Source organism: Aedes aegypti, chromosome 3, assembly GCF_002204515.2.
Source record: "Aedes aegypti strain LVP_AGWG chromosome 3, AaegL5.0 Primary Assembly, whole genome shotgun sequence".
Taxonomy (NCBI): Eukaryota; Metazoa; Arthropoda; class Insecta; order Diptera; family Culicidae; genus Aedes; species Aedes aegypti.
The window spans coordinates 191,822,223-191,841,870 of record NC_035109.1 but is presented as its reverse complement, the minus strand read 5'-3'; the positions used below and the strand labels follow the sequence as shown (position 1 = coordinate 191,841,870).

The 19,648-nt window shown below is 35.8% G+C and overlaps 1 protein-coding gene across 1 annotated transcript in view; it reads left to right on the top strand.

The window, feature by feature from the left end:
• Nucleotides 1–19,029, top strand: part of LOC5568864 (allatostatin-A receptor) — an 86,528-nt gene extending 67,499 nt beyond the window's left edge. The window contains exons 7-8 of the mRNA XM_001652540.2: nucleotides 4,013–4,088; nucleotides 18,760–19,029. Coding sequence (XP_001652590.1) covers nucleotides 4,013–4,088; nucleotides 18,760–18,993 — 310 coding nt within the window. The 3' untranslated portion in view covers nucleotides 18,994–19,029. The remainder of the gene's footprint in view (nucleotides 1–4,012; nucleotides 4,089–18,759) is intronic.
• Nucleotides 19,030–19,648: the final 619 nt, after the last annotated feature.

The following is a 19,648-nucleotide window of genomic DNA, read 5'->3' as shown; positions in this document are numbered from 1 at the left end:
AGTGTCGCCTTTCCACGTACATTACGTACATACGTAACATTTCTGTTAAGCATATTTTTATGTAAACACATGGGAAATTTAGTAGATTGACGAGTATTGGAAATCAAAATCAACTCTTCAATCGTACATATCAAAAGAAAATATTATAATTTAATGTACGGTAACGGAATTTCTATGTTTTATATTAGATTTATTTTTTATTTTTTGTTATGCACCGGTACGGTTTATGTTTGCAAAAGGTGTTGCCAGGTGGTTGGTGATTTTTCTAGTATTTCTTACATGATTGTTTTCGAAACATTTGCTGCATATTATGAAAAATTTTCTCTTTACAAATAATTTTTCGTCACAAGATCACCGATTTAATCAAATTTAAATGATTTTTGTGATCAATTTACATTATACTGTTTTCTACTGTAGCTAAACACTTGTTTTGCTTTTTCCCTCTCGACTCCATGACCGATTAATTATTTTTTATCATAATGCCGCTGAAAGTCCTTGTTCATAATTTGGACCTAATCCAACATGATTCATGCCACCATGCGACACGACAAGGCTATGCGAGTGTGATGTTAGTGATGCTATCTACTCATTGGGGGCGTTTCGATTCCACGGGTAATTTCATTAATGTGTTTGCCCTTGGTGTACGTAAGGGAATCAATTTCGGTTCTTGGAATATGGTTAGTGGTAATCAGAAATTGATCATCAAATTATGTTAGTTGACTGAAGTATTTTTTAGTAATAAAACCGATAATTGAATAATGCAAATTTAAACTAACTAATGGGAAATGGGAAAAACTAACATTCAAGGAAGTCGTTTTGTTTTATTTCAACTCAATAATTGGTAGTGCTATAATTAAATCATGTGGTTCGGTAGACCGCTCGATATACAAACTCGAACAATTATTTGATTATAGTCAACATCATAATGCACTCCAATGCAAGTTTGGAATATGAATAAATATTTAACTCTCTAGTACACTCCTTCGATGCGGCTGACAAATGATTGGCAATATTTTCACATATCATGCACATAACTGATTATTCCATCCATATCAAAGGTGAAAATGACGCTGTCAATCATTTAAAAAAGTCTAAAATGCATAACGCAAACGTCGTTTCAAAACTACGTGTAATCGTTTGTTGAAAATTTGTGCTTAATACTTACGTCAAGCTCGTCAAAATAAATCCAAATTTTCGAAGTCAGAATTATGTTACTCAGTCGTCTTTTAATGATGTTCCGTTAACATTTTAGGGTCGATCACATTTTTTTTAGTTTTATGGAACTGCTGTCATCGGTTTGAAAATTGTGGTAATGTTCAGCAACACCAGGCTGAGGTCGTGGGTTCGAATCCCACCGATCGAGAAGCTTTACGTAAAGGAAGTTTTCTCGATTTCGCAAGTCATAGAGTATCTTCGTACATTGTGTGGCAGCAATGTACGAATGCAAAAATGGTCAATTAGCAAAGAAAGCTCTCAGTTAATAGTAGAATAATAGGGTAGAAGCACTAGATTTCACCCCCCTAAACCATGTTATCGCTAGAATAATTAATTTTTGACTCTATTAACCAATACCAAATAATGTTATTGGGTTTATGCAACTATTCATCTATTATTTTACGATGATCAAGCTGCAGATTTATCCAAAATTAAGTTTGATTATTGAAAATAGTATATATTTTGGATTAATGGTGTGCTTTAATTTTCGTCCCCCCAAATTCAATGTTCGCCCCACCCATGCTCTAATCTTCGCTCCCATTAATTGAAGTATAGGTTTTCGATAGTTTAATCAAGTACTTATTATCTTCTCACTTTTCATCTTCACTGGTACTTATCCTGCCTATTTCCACTATGTCTTCTTCTTTTTGGCATTACGTCCACACTGGGACAGAGCCTGAATCTCAGCTTAACTTTCTAAGAGCACTTAAACAGTTATGAACTACATGGTTTCTTTACACAAGTTGCCATTTTTACAGTCGTATACGGTGTGGCAGGCACGATGATACTTCATGAATAAGGAAGTCAAAAAAAATTTCCATTACGAAAATATCCTGAAACGATAGATAATCGAACTCAGACACCTTCAGCATGGATTTGCTTTGTAGCCGCCTATTAACGAAGGCTTTGGAAGGTCCTGATTTCCACTTTTTTTTGTTTTTTATAATTGTAAGTAATTATTTATGCTGTTGTAGCATTTATGTGAAATATCATATTATTTCCAGGAAGTCGAGAAATTTCCCAACATGAAATGATCCTACGTCAGAATCAGGGGGGGTATACGCAACGAGGTGCGCCTACCGTTCATGTTTCGTGGGTGTGTTCGTTTGGCTCACAACGCTGCTAGGGATCCCGCTGTTTGAGTGTTGAAATGCATCAGCATTTGCTGCCTGGCATGGCCCGCGTTTTCGACCTGTGCTATTTGGGCCTTCCCGCGTGAGAGATGATGCTGTTTGGGTCGGCCCGCGTGAGAGATGATTGTTAGGCGAGCTTTGTTTGTAGTTGACAGCCGTACACCCACCCTGGTCAGAATATCGGAATAAACCCCGATATGTCTGAATTACCAATCCTGCACTTCGTTCACTAGAAATCTTAATATTATCATGTATTGCATCATATATTTCGCACCTTTATAATGTACATACATTTAGGGTCTTCTAATATTTTTAAAATAATTATATCAAGTACCGTAATTTCGGGCGAAATTGATTGTTTTCAGCGTTTATCCAGTGCCAAAAACTGAATGCGGGGAAAAATACTGCGGTAAACCCAATTTACTCATGTAGTGGTAAAAACAATATTTAAGATTAAAATCGGTAGATCCCATTTCGTTTCCATTCCATTCTTGCTGAATATGGTGGGTTATTTGATTGATAATATTAAGTTTAATTTGTTCTTCGTCACAGACTTTCAGTATAATAATCAGTTCGATTCCTGGTCGGTCAAGGATCTATTCTTAACGGGAATAATATTGACTTCGTTGGGCATAAAGTGTTTTTGTGCTTACCACAGAATAAACGAATACGAAAATGGCAGCTTATGCAAAGAAAGCTCTCAGTTAATAACTATGCAAGTGCTCATATGAATACTGCTGAGAATATATAGCTGAGAACAGGCTCTGTCCCAGTGGAAACGTAATACCAAGGAGAAGGAAATATTCGGCACATTCTGAAAATCCTTTAAACTTCCTGTAACCTCCTGTAAACAGGTTACAAATCAATGAGTTTGTTTTGTTTTTCGAACAATTTCGAGGAGGGGCGAAAATTAATCCACGCACCACTGAAAGAACGTTACAGGTAGTTTCGCCAGGGGCGAAGATTAGAATTGTACGAAAACGTGCTTTAGTTTTCGTCACCCTGGAAAAATAATTTAAAACTGATTATAATTACTGGAATAGTTGAAAAAATCTATTCGTGTCACTTGTTGATGTATGTCTCATCAGAACAATTTTTTTTTGTACAGATAAAATAGTTAACTTTATATGTTTTTCTTGCCTTTTAAAATAGACGCTTTTCTCATTGAACGGAAAAAATAGCATATCATCTTTTCAACATTTTTATATGTGCTTATTTGGCGGTTTAGAAGATTGCTTTAATTAGTAACATTTGGAAACTAAGTATATTTTATTTCAATCCAGAACAAGCTAATGTTCTATCAGGGGGGCGAAAACTAGGGAGCAGGCGAAGATTGATACATCTACCCTAATTGGGGAAATGCTCCTAGTTGGTACGTAACGCCAGAAAGAAAAAGATATACAGTTTCTATGCATTTATAATTGTAAAAAATCAATGGTCATAATGAGCATTTTACCTTGCGTTTTTCTACAATTACAAAGTTTGTGTTAACAACGAATATCCCTCATAATTTTATTCTATGCATTCAGTCAACAGGGCTAATTATTTTTGCCCAATTAACTCGTTTCAGTTTTATTGAATTTACTTCTATTGATATGCTCTTGTACCTATCATAACGTCAATTTTATAATTAACCATGAACTTTTAACTTATTCAATTCGCAGGAGAGGCAAAAAACGAGTCACCCGAATGGTTGTAGTCGTTGTACTGGCGTTCGCTATTTGTTGGTGTCCTATTCAGGTAAGAATAAAAGTGGAAGCTAAATTTATTTTTAATAATGCTGAACAAACTGGCATTCAAAGCGATAGCCACAATTTCTATGGGAGATTAATAACCGGCATCAATGTGGTGCGCCGATAATTGTTTTAGCTGTAATAGGCGAACAGAACAAGTTTGCCAGACGGACAAATTTCATATTTATATTAGGCTCATGGGCGTAAATAAGGACTTCGGCCCTCCAAAACGTAGACTTGCTCACCCGCGTATAATTTTTGTAATGTAAAAGACAGTTGAAATGCATGTTGAATAGCTTGCCACATTATTCTGGTATTATCTTGCTATAAAAATGTGACCCCATGTCAGCACGATGATATATATAGTTTCTAAATTTCTGTATGATCATTATTTGACCTGTGAGCATAGCCAAGTTTATCTGTTGTAGGCAATAGCAATTTTCAATTTTTTATTTGAAACAGCTTGGAATCCAAATTCAATAATCTCCAAAAAGTTTGAAGGCGCGTGTCTTACAAAAAAAAAAAAACAGCAGACGACAGTGTAATTTCTATTTTAGCTTAGTGCACTAAGGTGTGGCCCACTTAGAATTGGAACAAACATCTTTGGTTCTTACAACGTATCTAGTGGTCCAATTTAGAAGCTGAACCGTCCATGTGTGCTCTATAACAATAATAACATTCACAGCTTAATTCGAACGCACTTCTGAGAAACTCAACATGGAAGAAGAGAGAAGGGAAATAATTGCGCACAAAAATCTGAAAAAACCGTCTTGATCAGGAATAGATATTGCAAAAATGTTAGGTTTTTCAATAAATACTGTGTGACTCGTACTGAACAAGTACGAAGTAACTATTTTGACAGATCGTAAGCCACAAAGGAAGCGTCAGGCAGTTACTGTGCACCGTCAGTAGTGGATTAAAGTCAGGACCATTGACCAGCCCAATTAAGAGATTTTGGGCTATTATGAAACGGAAGCTAAGAGGAAATCAAAGTATCTTCAAAACATCGACGAACTGTAAACTAAATTGGATGAACTTGTCAAAAATATAGATGAAAATAGTGTGCGCAAGTTAATTAACCGTGTTCAGGGAAAAGTCGGACAATTTCTCAGAAAAGGGGATGATATTTTTTTATTATTTTTCCTTTGAAGCTTACAAGTAATGCAACATTTGAGTTAAAACAGAATTCATTTTTGTATGTTCCAATTATAAATGGGCTACGCCTTAGCAGAAAGTTTTCAATAGGAAGATCAACGTTTTTTGTTCATTATTCTTCTTCTACTTGACATTATGTCCTCACTGGGACAGAGCCTGCTTGTTAGCTTAGTGTTCAATGACCACTTCCACAGCTATTAACTGAGGCTTTCTTTGCTAAAGTTGCCATTTTCGCATGTATCGTGTCAGGAAAATTTCCTTTACGAGAAGATCCTGGGCCTATCGGGATTCGAGCTAAGAAACCTTCAGCATGGCTTTGCAGACTCTAACCACTCGGCTAAGAAAGGCCCCATTTCAGAAGATTAGTGTAATTAAAATCGCGAGTAGGAACACAAGTTCAAGTGACCAGATGTGTTTTACTCCAAAATGGCGCAACATATGAAAACACTATGTCACAATAGTTATATACGAAGATAAACGATGTTAAAGTTGTTACAAAGAACATTTGAGGAAATTTTAGGAAAGTTTTTCGTAAATCGAATACAATCATGAATAAAATAACTAGTCCTCAGGCGTCGTCCACAAATTACGTAACGCTCTATGAGCAAGGGGAAGATAGAAGGCGTTTTGGCTGAGACAAAAATTTAGATTTTTTCATACATAAAGCGTATTGGAGGGAGGGCAATGTGTCGAAAATTGCCAATTTCAGCGTTACGTAGCGGATGGACGCTCTCTCAACGAAATTCATTACTTTCTGGCTAAATTGTTTACGTTTATGTCATACGGCTTTGTCAAATGTTTGTCTAGATTCCACATTTGAGATCATGATCAAACTTTTGTAGCAAGGGACAAAAAAGATTGCAATTTTTTATCTTGCTCCGAACTCACAGTTTACCTTACAGTTAGATCAAAACAAGCAAGCCCGAGGATTCGTTATTACCGTATTTCTTTATTGCTTTTTCTTATAATCAACGTAAGTAACATTCACACGTTAGGGAGGAAAAAAATCATTGGAGGATGTGTACATTCGTCAAGGCTTCCGACGTGTTCCTGCGTAGAAAAATAGAGGAAAGTCTCCGGAATAGTCGAAAAAAAGAGAGAATACTAATTTGTCATTTGGTATGGGAGAATGTATGCCATTTTTCATCAGCCTACTTGATGGCAAGACAAAGTTTTCCGGAACCGCTAGTTATTTATAAATTCAGAATGTTTTGTCAGTATATTATCGATCGTCTGAATTATCATCTTGAAAATGTATTATTCGCTCTAGTAGTGCTGAATATTAAGGAATCACGTGATGAATAAAATACTAAATATTTCTCACTGAACTCCTTCGTACTCATATGATTACCCTGGAAAGAGCCGATGGCTTTGTCAGCTTGTATGATGACACCGATAGATAGCACTATTGGGATGTTATTGGTTGATTGCCGAAGTTTGGTTCAAGATTTTCTTATTACTCCAACAAGACGCTGGAATGTAAGCTCCTCGTAACAGCAGCTCAAGAGGCTCCGGTTATGGGTGCCTTCTTGACTGTACCGAGGCTCAGCCATTCACCGAAGGAGGTACGTCCTCGGAAATATGCTCAAATTACCGTATTGTGAATTCTACACAACAAATCATATATTGTATGATGCTACCTGATGAATTAAGATATTATAACAAACATGTGGTAAACAAACTATGAAATATTACACAAATAACTCTTTTGTACACATTTGTTGGCCCTGAAAAGGGCCGATTGAACTGTTGGACACATTTCGAACCACTGAATTTTTTCGACGCACAGGCTGAAATCCTCTTCACCCGATGAGATTTGCAGTGGCGATGACGATGGACGCTTCTACGAGCGGCTTTGACTGATTTTCTTCAGTCATATAGTACGAATCTTGCGTTGACGCACCGATTCCTGCAGGGCCAATTCTGGAAGCGCGAATCAATCTAGAAATATTGAACGATTTCACAAACCAAACGCTGGATTTTCAGCAGCTTTTTTTTTTTTTTTAATTTCTTTATTAGTATCATTCCAAACATTACATTCATTTCTTATATCTAGGTGTTCTGTGTTATTTGACAACACTATCATCCTAATTTGGTAAAACAAATTTAAGATTTAATTAACATTTTGTTAACAACATATTACATTTCATTTGCCGTAGCAGTTCAGTTTTTTTTTACAGGTGAGTTGATTTCACCTGCTTATAAGAGAAAAAAAAAACGTTTTTAATATACTTAACCTAACTTAACCTAAACATATAACGCATTAATCGTGGCAATAGAAGATTGTAACGATTTTTGCCTGAAATTATTAATGATTGTATTTGACATTTGTTCCAATGTTTCAACATTGGATATTCTATGTAATTTTCAGCAGCTTGATGATCAAGAGCTCTGTGGCACTAGTAGCGAGGAACTGAGCAGGTTCGGAGCTCTTACTAGCTCGAAAGCGAAAATGAAATGAAACCGAATTTGACGAAGGAGGTTTGCTTTACACCCTTAGAATAGAAGACGATGTTCCTTCTTTTCGCATTCTTCGCCTTCTGGTTTGGGAGATAGGGTATATAGAACTGATGTCCTGGCAAGGGATGTACAAGATGAGCATCATGCTGTTATTGCATCCCGACGGCACTCCAACAGCGTCCTCGGAAACATTCTCAAATTACCGTTTTGTTAATTATCGATAACAAATATTGTATGATGCTACGAGATGAATTGAAAGATTATTGCAAGTCCATGGAATGCACATTAGGAAATACCACATGCTTGAAATATTTTCGGCACTGCAGTTTTAATAATAAGCTAACACGTGTGTTGCTCCTACGTCCGACGTTTCAGTTATTTGTGCTAACGTCGGACGTAAGAGCAACACACGTGTTAGCGTGTTAGCTGGCCCCCTCCTGAATCATCCAGCAAAAAGAAAAAATGCAACAAAATTTACTTAGATATTCTTCATAGAATTTTAGTGTAATCAAATCCCTCAAGGAATATTGAAGGGTGGCTTCAGAACTTTTGAAAATCTCTTGTAAACAAGTCAAATAATATCATGGGACTTGTTCATATTTTCATAGCGAATTCCTCCTTGTTGACATCCATTCCTTGTATGTCTATTTTTTATTAGCTAATTAATTTCGGAATATGTTCCCGGTTTTACCTAAAAAAATGTTACTAAATCTTTTACAAGTTCAGTTTTTTCTCGCACCGAGATGAGCCAGCCTCGGGCTGCAAATCTCGTTAATAAAGATAATAATAATAATTTTTTCTCGCAACTTCTCAAATAATCATTGATTCGGTCAAATCTACTAATGAGATATTTCGCTGATTGTTCTACTAGAAATTCTTCTGCGAATCCCTTTAATTATTTTTTCCATAAATTTTATTACAAATTCTTCCGCAAAGTTCATAGAAAGTCCTTAACAAATATTTCCAGAATACATAAAAAATGCGTCAGACATTCTTCTATGTTTTCTTTTTCTAGAAATTACGCTTCAAATCCCCGGATTATTCAAGAATTGAAAAAAAAAAATGTTTTAAAAATGTCGCTTGCCTGCGAATTCTTCAGAGGAAATTTGTTGAAAACCCCAGAAAAAGTTTTGCTTCCGAAATTAGCATAGCGGTTCATGAATCTGTAGCAAAATAACTGAGAAGTATGAGAGTAAAGAAATTTGTATTGATTTTCCTTGAAACACTTGTTTGGAAATAATGTTATCAATTATTGGCAGAATCCACTAAGGCTCAATTTCTAGAGGCTCGCTGACATAATTCTAGAAAACCAGAAGTCAAGGAAGGATATATTTCAGAATAATTTCTAAAGAAGATTCTGATGCAACTTCTTGAGTAATTTATTTTATTTCTCAATTTATTCTTCATTCATTCTCAATTCATCGTAATCATCGAAACTTCAAAAGCAGTTTTTCTGTTCACAACTAAAAATTATTCGATGAAAATGTGTTCACTGTGTTTCGGTTGGAGAATAGAATACAGTGAACAAATTTTCCTGTAATTTTTCTTGATTTTGAACGAAAATCAATGACGGATCCTGTCCCCTTAATCATCTATTGCTCTATCTGTTTCAATCTTTTATTTGTTTCTCCTTCCTTCGCATGACGCTTTGAGGAAATTTGTACAAAAATCTTTCCATACTCCAAATAATGCAATATTTTAAAGAATTTAGAAAAGGGTAAATGAGAGGAGTTTTGAATTTTTATACGTATGGTACATCTTCGGCAATGTTTTCGCGTTAAACTCTTACAGTGTCACAGAATAATAGACCCTTCAAAAAAATTTCGGAAGGATCTTAGGGAAACAATAATATCTAAGAAACTCCTGAACAAATGACTCGGGGCATTTTTGAGTAGTTTTGCGGAAGAGTTTTCGAAAGAACAGTTTAACGTATTTCGCTAGGTACTTCATAGGAATGTTAGAATTCTTTAAACAATTCTCAATTAGGCATTTTTGAAAAAAAATGTTTTAGAGAGAGTTTTGAAGGAATGCCGGATGCTGCTCCTAAATTTTAGAGAAATCTAGAAAAAATGTCTGTGATAAAAATGCAGATGCATCTGCGGAGAATTTCTATGAAAAATCATGAATAAAAATTTGCCAAAATTTGAATTATTTGCAATTGCTCATGAAATTCTTGTGAAATATTACGAGGAATTCTTAGAATAACATCTGGAATATTCATTTGATTGTTTTTCAGAAAGTCCGGATAATTTTTACTGTGTTTTTTTAAACAATCCTGCAGAGAAATTTAGGAAGAACTTCAAAAGCAAAGTGCGAAGAACTGTTGATGAACTCTCTGAAGAATTCGTGGAACGAATCCTTGCTTGTTGATCTTGAAGACATTTTTGGTGAGAGTCATAGAATTTTTTGTACTTTTTTTTTGAAGAAATTCTCCGTTATCACTAACAATTGGAATTTATTCTTCTATATAAATAAAAATAGAATGGTGTTTGTATGTCACGAAATGGCTCACGAAAGGGGCAACGGATTTGGATGATTCTTTTTCCATTTTGTTCGTCAAGGGTTCCGACGTGTTTTTGTGTATAAAATTTCCAGGATGTTCACCGGGAAAGTAGGAAAAACGGGACTGAATGGAACTGTCATTTTGTATGGGACAATTCATAGCGGTTTTCAACAGCCTACTTGATGGCAAGACGAAGTTTTCCGGGACCACTAGTATGTAATAAGTATGTAATTCTTCAAGTGTTTTTTTTATCAATTTGATAGAGAGTCTGGGAACGATTTTTCATGAGAATCCCAGGATGTACTTAGTGGAAACCGGTAAAAGAGTTCTTGGAGAAAGCACTGGAAAGTACGAAAATAATTGATGAAGGCATTTCTTCATAAATTATGTTTGTACTTTTCAGTGCTTTCTCCAAGAAGGAATCTCTTCATAGCACATGGTTGAATACCTGAATAGTTCGTGGATGTATCACAAAGAACATTAGTTGCATGAACTGTATATAACTTTTATTCTTAAACTATTTAATGTGTTGCTTAATCTAAGTTTCAAATAAATTACAAATAAATGACAAATGTAGCCGTCCCGCACGATATATCGAATAGTATCTCTTGCTGTACGATGTATTGCCTTTTGTACACTGATCACATGAAGTGATAGATCGTTCTTGTTAAGCCCCAAAGTGTTGAATTGAAGAAGCATTGTATTAGGCAGACAAATGGTCGGTGTTCAGACAGACCGGACTAGATGAATTTTTGGAGCTCTGAAGATATGTTAAGAACTCCATAAATTCTTATTTCTCCGATGCAACTTTGATACAGATGTATCATCAAATAGGTAAGTTCCATTATTGCAACGAATAACGCGAATATTTATAAATTTCGAATGCCTGAGATACGTTTTCCGGAAACCATAAAAAAGCACTTGGTCCAGTCTGTCTGAACACCGACCAAATATGAGCGGTGATCGTAAAGGTGACTGGTAAGATATCCGTATGTGTGGTAGAAGCGAGAAGGCAATTTCCAATTCAAATATTAAAATCGAACAGTTGTCGATCAAATCATCAATCAAATTCCGACCGACTGGTGGGAAAAAATTTAAAATCTATCGATAAATGGTTGAGTTACTAGCGATCAAAACCTAACATACATTTTACATTCTTTGCATGCAAGAAGCACGTGTCGAAAAATTCTGATTTTCTATCATTTTCTAACAAAAACTTAAAATGACAAGATGACATCGTTACTTAAATACGACGTTTTTGTACCAGTGACGCATGAAGTGTTTTGTGGGTCATTCTCGCTGAGACCAGCCCACTATTTACACTTTCAAAATGTTTAAATTCATGCTCATTCGTAAGCTCCTGAGCATGAGCATAGATTGCCGTACAATTCGTAGTTGCTACTTGACCAGAGCAATCGAAGTTGCACAGAGATTTAGTGAATGGTGCTCATTCGAAAGCTTAAGTAAAGAAACTGCATTCGGTTAGTCAAATTGATGGACCCCTCGGTAGTTATAACTGAAACTATTTTTGAGGAGCCCTCGACTTTCGACAATTCTTGCCTCACTCAAACTGCCAACACTCGAAAATGTCTTCAACAACCCCTTCACAATGGACCGATGCACGAATTCACTATCTGACATTTGAGCGGTGCCGTGTTATTTATGTGACCATGGCAACGAGTGAATTCGGCATCGCTCAAACGTCAAATTAGTAAACTCGTGCATTGGTCCATAGCATGGTGTTAGAAAGAGAAAACATTGGAGCTTCATTTGCAAAAATTAATTTCACATTTCAAATACATCACAGCAAGCGTAAATCGCTACCGCACCGTTATGTGACCGAAAATTACACTGCAAAACACGATTTTGTTTCATGCACCAAAATACCGCTACAGTGCCTTACCGATTTTGGCAACACAACATGATTTTTATGTTGCCAAATTGGGGATGTCGCCAAAATCGGGAATTTTGAAATAGGTACTTATGTTTTTTATCATTTTAATCTTTAAAAGCATCAGAAAATGCATATCAACTATTGCGAATGATGTGAACAATATCTGGGAGCCTTCTTCAGTTCAACTTTGGCCTAAAAGCATAGACATCATGCACTGTTTATATGCACCATTTGAATAGCACACTTGTTGCACACAGTACAAGCGTGGTATTGCTTTCAGTGGCCATTTGAGACTGTTCTAGAGTACAAATGTGCAAATTTAAAGCAAGACCATATTAAAAGTAGGTAGCTATGATCCGGGAAATATTTTGCTGAGAGTAGTAAAATAAATAGACAAAAGGTTGGAAGGGATTTCTTGAAAAAAACTTTATTAAAAATTGCTGAATCTTTTGCCGTTTTCAAAAAGATCATACCACGTCTAGTTTTGAGATATTTATTGTTGAAAATGCAAAATTTGGCTGTTTTAGCTTGTCAGCTTGTATAGCAATTTATTTGTTTAATTTGCCACAGAATTCAAACTTCATGTATATAACAATACTTATCAACAAAGTTCATAATACTTTCGTTGGTCAAAAAATATTTTTTGGTGGTTCTGAATAGTATTGTGTTTTGCCATATAGAAGAACCAAAGAATATTGTATGGAGACTGCAAGCATGTTGGAAAAATCTACTTATTCTAAATTTTATCGTGTAATTTCAACTAAATTATATCTAAAATGAAAGTTCAAGTCCTATTTTACATGCTTGGAGGATTGGATCACAATGAAGTTTGATAAATCATAATATAAATTTCATGTAAACATCAATTTAAACAGTGCTTCATACAACTTTGGCGACCTGTACCTAAAAATTGTGACGTTCTGAAACATTTCTGAAAACGGTATTAGATTTAGCTACCCCAAATCTACTAGAGACACCTAATTTGGTCCCTGAGACACTCAAAGATGTCATTTTTGTTACACTGTGTTACACCTCACTATGAGGTGGTCATAAATCTAAAAAGTTTTATATCCCAAATTATTTTTGGTTATTTTCTCATTATTACTGACAACATTATTAAGAAAAATCCAAAATATGAAGATACTACCGTTTTGACTCAAATTCCGAACAGACTCATGGTATGGCGATGTGGTTGAAATGTTTCGCTGATATATGTCATCAAATTACCAGTAAAAGGCAGTCAATTGCAATGCAGTTTTACGTCTTCAAATCTATTTTATACCTCTGGAGTAGTGTTGATTCTCTAGTTCGAAGCCAGTAAAACTAGCTCAGTTAAATTTATTTGCGAATTTAATCATTTAAATACGATATATTCGTGCTGTTCGGAATTTGAATCAAGGTGTTCGGAATATGAAACAGAACTAACACAGTGTTCGGCATTTGAATCAAAATGGTGTTCCATACTTTCACGTAAAAACAATCCCAAACAAGTTCAAATAAACATTATTATCGACACACCCAACAGACTTTACGAAGAACCCAGTAAGACTTTACGAAGAAATAATTTTTTTCACAAATATCAGCTAATTTGCATTTGAAGTCAGCTTTGGCCTTAAGCGGTCGGAATATGAGTCAAAACGGTTCCTGAGATATACGTTATCAAAGTTAAAATTTGATGCAAAATTTTCACTTTTCGGCAAAAAATCTTTTTCTTCAAATTAACTAACCAATTACATTTTTCAATACTGCTCTTCATCTAAATACGTTTCTATGAAGATTTTTACTAAAGCTTTCTGTTGGATTATAAAAATAATGTCACTAATAAAATAAATATTAAAAATGAAATAAACTGGAAATTTTGGTAAGCAATACCAAATTTGTCCATTCATAGTGAAGAACTTTTTTTCCTCACATTTCCCCACACTTCTTTTTAGATAGAAATGAAGCTAGAAACTTCAACAAACATGTCACGAAGATAAATCTTGCAACAAATTGCAACTTTGAAATTTATATAATTTTTTACCGTGTTCGCTTAAAACAAGTTTCCTTCCCCATCAACAAAGTTTACAGATGATCAGAATCTCATTATTTTTAGTTTACCTACAAGTTTTTGATTTATTTCGGACCAATATTTATTTTGCCTTTAGGGTAGCCATCTTCAGGATAGGGTTCTCCAAAAGAAGTAGCCTTGAACTGCGGAATTTCTCCTTCACATGCATGATTCAGATTTTTCGAATTCTTACTACACATTGACTTTGAAAAATGTACAGTTACTATATTATTCAAAGAAAAATATGATGCAAGAAAACAACTTGTAGAAACCCGGCTTTATGATAGTTTTGGCACAGACAAACAAGCGTAACATTTGGAACAAATATTGATTTAAACCAGGGCTGCCCAACCTTATTGATTCTTTTTCGATATAAATGGTTGGTGCGTTCGCAAGAATAGATCAATATGAACGAAATTAGTCTCAAATGAAAGCTTAGTAGTATATATGTCAAATCCATGCTGAAAATTTTGAATTTATATTAAACTATTCGCTAGCGATGCAAGCAAAGGTAAAAATCATTTTTTTTTACTTAATTGCGTCGGTAGCAAAGAGGTTGATATAAATTTTAAATTTGCAACTTGGATTAGACAAATATACTACCAAGCTTTCATTTGAGACCAATTTTATTCATAACGGTCCATTCTTGCGAACGCACCAACCATTTATGTCGAAAAAGAGCCAAAAAGGTTGGGCATGCCTGATTTAAACCATAGTCATGAGGACATATATTCCCAATGAAAAAATTGGTGTGTTTGACTGACGGACCAACAGATGGCGGTAGTGTGTAAACGTCAACGCGCAGGTGGCGGATTTGGATCTATTATATTTTTGAATCGACTGTTAAAAAAGTGGTCGATGGACAATGATGATAGGGGGACGGCTGTTTGTCTGTGGTTTTAGTGTTTAGAGCTGGTACAAGCACAACTGGATATGTTTGTAGAAAGGTATTTTCCAATTCCAAACTGTTGAGTAGTGCGTTGGATATTGATGGAAAATTAATTGAAAGGTTGCATAATATTCTAGTAGCCATCAACTGTCCAAGAGTCAATAAACCCAGAACAAATTGATGATTTTTGTAAAGCTACTTACCAACAATATTTCAATTTGAATAGTTGCTACAACATTCATGCAACTGTGCATACAGTTCTGCCTCATGCTGGTAAAATAATAATTCAATCACCTGTCCTTCAGGTTCACTAACTACAGAAGCTGCCGAATGTCTAGTATAAACTTAAAAAAAAGTTAGGACCCACCATGCAAGAAAACGATTCAGAGAGGCCAACTTGCATGACGTTTTTCTTCGCGCTTTGCATGAGTCATATCCATTTTTCCATTTGATTCTTAAGATTGCCTTCCTTTCGCTTCTTATGGCTTTTATAATCGACTTTGGTTATCGACATTTTATTATTAATTAAAAAATGCTTGTTGTGACCCCTCTCCCCGCATAACCCTACCACACTCCTTTGTCCACCCTTTTACCAAACATGCCGAAAACACTACATGGAATGAACACATCCGTTTTGTATAAAACGTTGCAATTTTGCAAGGGGGAGTAGGGTAGTGGGGGTATCCCTTGATACTCATATTTTACAAACTTAGATCTTCTTCCTGACATTACGTCCCCACTAGGACAGAGCCTGCTTCTCAGCTTAGTGTTTTTATGAGCACTTCCACAGTTATTAACCCGTATAGGCCTGAGTGAAAGCAAAAATACTAAAACCCGAATTCTTAACGGATTCAAATGATTTTTTGTCAGTTTACTGGCCCACATATCTAGTTTCTAGAAGTGGCTAGAGATACTCGGAAATATTCCTGTGGGCGGAGTTATTCCGGTGGGTCACTGGGTCAAGTTGGGTAAAAGAGGGTTATTTTTTGGGACATGACAAGTTATCTTTATTTATTTGCAATGACAATCATTTTAATTTGCATAAATCATTAAGATCTGACATTGAACATTACAAATAAACACCGTTTAAAATATACCGGATGTAGTCATTCGGACGTAATGTCCGGAAGAATCGGCTATAGATTTGTTGGATACTAAACCGCTTCAATTCTTAAATTAAGTAGAAATCAAAAATAATTGTGCACTAAAATGCATTCCCTTAAGCATGACACAGATGTTCAGATACAAATTGGCCACTTTATCGTAAGTTTGAGGCGTACCGGGACCTGAAAATGGTCATTTGTAGGATGAACCAAATGCAAAATTCAACGTTATCCAATTCAATCGTTTCTCAAAAGGTTTACACTGATGCAATTTTCTTAAAATTCTGTCATATGGTGACCAGATTATAGTCGATTCCGGAAATAATCTATGACATGCAGTTGGCCTACCTCCAGGGGCACAAACGCACAGTACCCTTTACATCCGACCTGACCCAGTGACCCACCGGAATAATTCCGGTCACAGGAATATTTCCACGTTTCTCTGTCCACTTCTAGAAACTAGATATGTGTGCCAGTATACTGACAAAAATCATTTGAATCCATTAAGAATTCGCTGAGCGATGAGGGTTTTAGAATTTTTGCTTTCCCTCAGGCCTATACGGGTTAACTAAGAGCTTTGTTTGTCAAACTTGCCATTTTCGCATTCGTATATCGTGTGGCAAGTACGATGATACTCTATGCCCAGGGAAGTCAAGGAAATTTTCATTACGAAAAGATCCTGGACCGACCGAGAATTGAACCCAGACGCCTTCAGCATGGCTTTGCTTTGTAACCACGGACTCTAACCACTCGGCTTAGGAGGGCCTCTTACAAACTTAGGGTAAACAGGTATAAAACGCCCCCCCCCCCTAAGGCGAAACTGCTCTATCGCAGTAGCAAATGCATTACTTCTATGGTTTTTGATGTCAAAGCGTTATTTACTGAGATCGCCATGCTCTTCATGCAACATTCTCTTAACAGGTAGCTTCTAAAAAAAGTACAAGACGTTTTACGTAAACGGTCCAAATCTTGACGTTTCAAAACAAACCGGGCAACATGCCCCTGCCGTATAAAAAGTTCCGCAGCGTTGTAGAAATGCTTCCAGGGAAAATTCCACCACTTGCTAAGCTTAAAAGGGTCCATTAGCAGTCCTCTTCCGGTAAAAGTTTTTGTAACAAGTTCAATTCTAAATGATGGGCATCATTTACAACGAGGCTTGCCTATCGGACCCAAAATTTTACGCCAAAAAGCTGATTTTCGATATTATTAGTATTTCTATTGGTTATTTATACTTCTCAAAGATCTAATATGCGCAACATCATTATTTTCGCGGATATTAAAGATATGTTATCATATTTACGTGTTAAAGAAGCCTCAATCTCTTGAAAATGAAGTAAGGCGTATTGCCCGGTTGGGGCGCATTATACCGATTTACCCTAGATCATACATTTCTCAAAACAAATGAAAAAAACGCAATAAAATTTAAAAAAAAAACATATTTTTGATTTTTTGATTTTATGGGGTTCCTCCATAGTGCACCAGCGCGATAAAAAGTGTTCTGCAAAATCGCACTCATCATTTGATTAAAAAAACACACACTTATATTTTTTTTTTTCATATTTTGTGTAAAACTAGCTCAGCATTCCAGTGTTGCAAAAACTATTAAAATCGGTAGTTGCAAACACCATTTCCCGATAAAATTCAATATGGCGGCAAAATTTAACATGGCCGCCAAATATTTTTATTATTGCAAATGCATCTTCTATGTTTTCTCTTTCAAAAAGAAGAAATTGTCTAGTTATGGCAGTTTGAGTGAGGCAAGAATTGTGTTAAATCGAGGGGTACTCAATAACTGTTTTTATTACAACTATCGAGGGGTCAATCAATTTGACCAACCGAATGCAGTTTTTACTTACTCGTCAGGAGCTTTCGAATGAGCATATGATTTTAAACATATAGAAGGACCAAGTGTAAATAGTGGGGCGGTCTCAGCGAGAATCACTCGAACATTTTTTAAACAGCGTGTTCCACCAGTACGTCAGAGTAAACTAGGGATTGTCCACGTGATTTTTTTTTTTTAATTTTGAACCCCTCCCCACTGCACCTTTGACTAGACCTCTCTCCCTTCTACCTACAGATGACCACGTGGTTTATAAAGACGGCCTTAGACTGGACCTGTAGGTTTGTTCATTATAGTAACATGGCATACGATACAACCAATTAAAAATCATCTACGAACCATGTATCATTTCCCACAGAAAAAAAAATCATAAACCAACGTCGGAAACGGAAAATGTTTGCAGATTTATATTTTAATATCCACTTACAAATAGATTGAAAAGTGACTTCCGGAAAACGCTTCAACGTGGCTCAACCGTCATCCCTCAATACGTTAAGCAAATTAATTATTCTATCTGTTTAAACATCCTCAAAACAAACACCGCGAGATTGGTTTCCGTTTTGAATGCGCTGGAAACCGTAATGTAAAGTTTTTATTAAATGGCGGTTCAAAAAATTATGTTAATTTTGCTTCCACCCACACCCCTAGCTCAATGTTTCGAGCTATCGTAGAAATGTATAAGCCCGAAGCGCTATAATTCACAAAAAGCTCGCTTTATATCTTGCACTGGAGGAAAATCTCCGACGGATACTAATTCGATTCCATCTTTCCATTCCATCCGTAGATCATTTTGGTGCTGAAGTCCTTCAACGTGTACGAAGTTACACACGCCAGCATCATCATTCAGATCGTAGCGCACGTTCTGGCGTACACCAATTCGTGCATTAATCCGGTGCTGTACGCGTTTCTGTCGGACAATTTTCGGAAGGCATTCCGCAAGGTGAGTAGCATTTTGTTGGGGGAAAATTTCGATCCATTCGACCAGCGTCCGACCATGGCACAGTGGGAAAATAGTTAATCTAAACGAGATCACAGGATTGTTTTGTTTAGTTCCTTCAATAGAATCATTTCAAACATTTTTTCTTACATCCTGGTGTTAGGGAAAACTATCACCCCAAATTGGTAAAACATTATATTTAACATTTCGTTTGACACAACAGTTCAAAATTTTTTAGAAGTATGTGTAATTCTCCTGCTTGAAGCAAAAACAACTTTTTTTTTAAATGAACTTAACTTTCTTGTACACTACCAGCAGAGTCGGGTGGCACTGGAATGAAACGTGTGGACTGCAATAATGTGTAGAGGGATTCCACGGAGGCATGCAAGTCGATTCTGATCGACCATTTCAAAAATATCTGAAACTTTGCACAGTTTTTCAGTTCCATCTAAATCGTCATTTTCCGATATCAAGTCTTCAAGTTGAGTCACGACTAACTTTTCAAAAGGGTATATGTGAAAATGGTTCAAAAATATTCATATAGCTGCACAGCAAAAACGGTTCGTTCGATTGTTAGACAACTAAAGAAACAAAGTTAGACAACTAAATAAAGATTCCAAAAAAAAAAATACACACAGTAAAAAAAAAATCTCAAAACCCTATCGGAATACCAACGTAATTTTTTGAGGGAAAACGGTCCATTATATTAGATATCTACCATAAAAATTTGGTGATG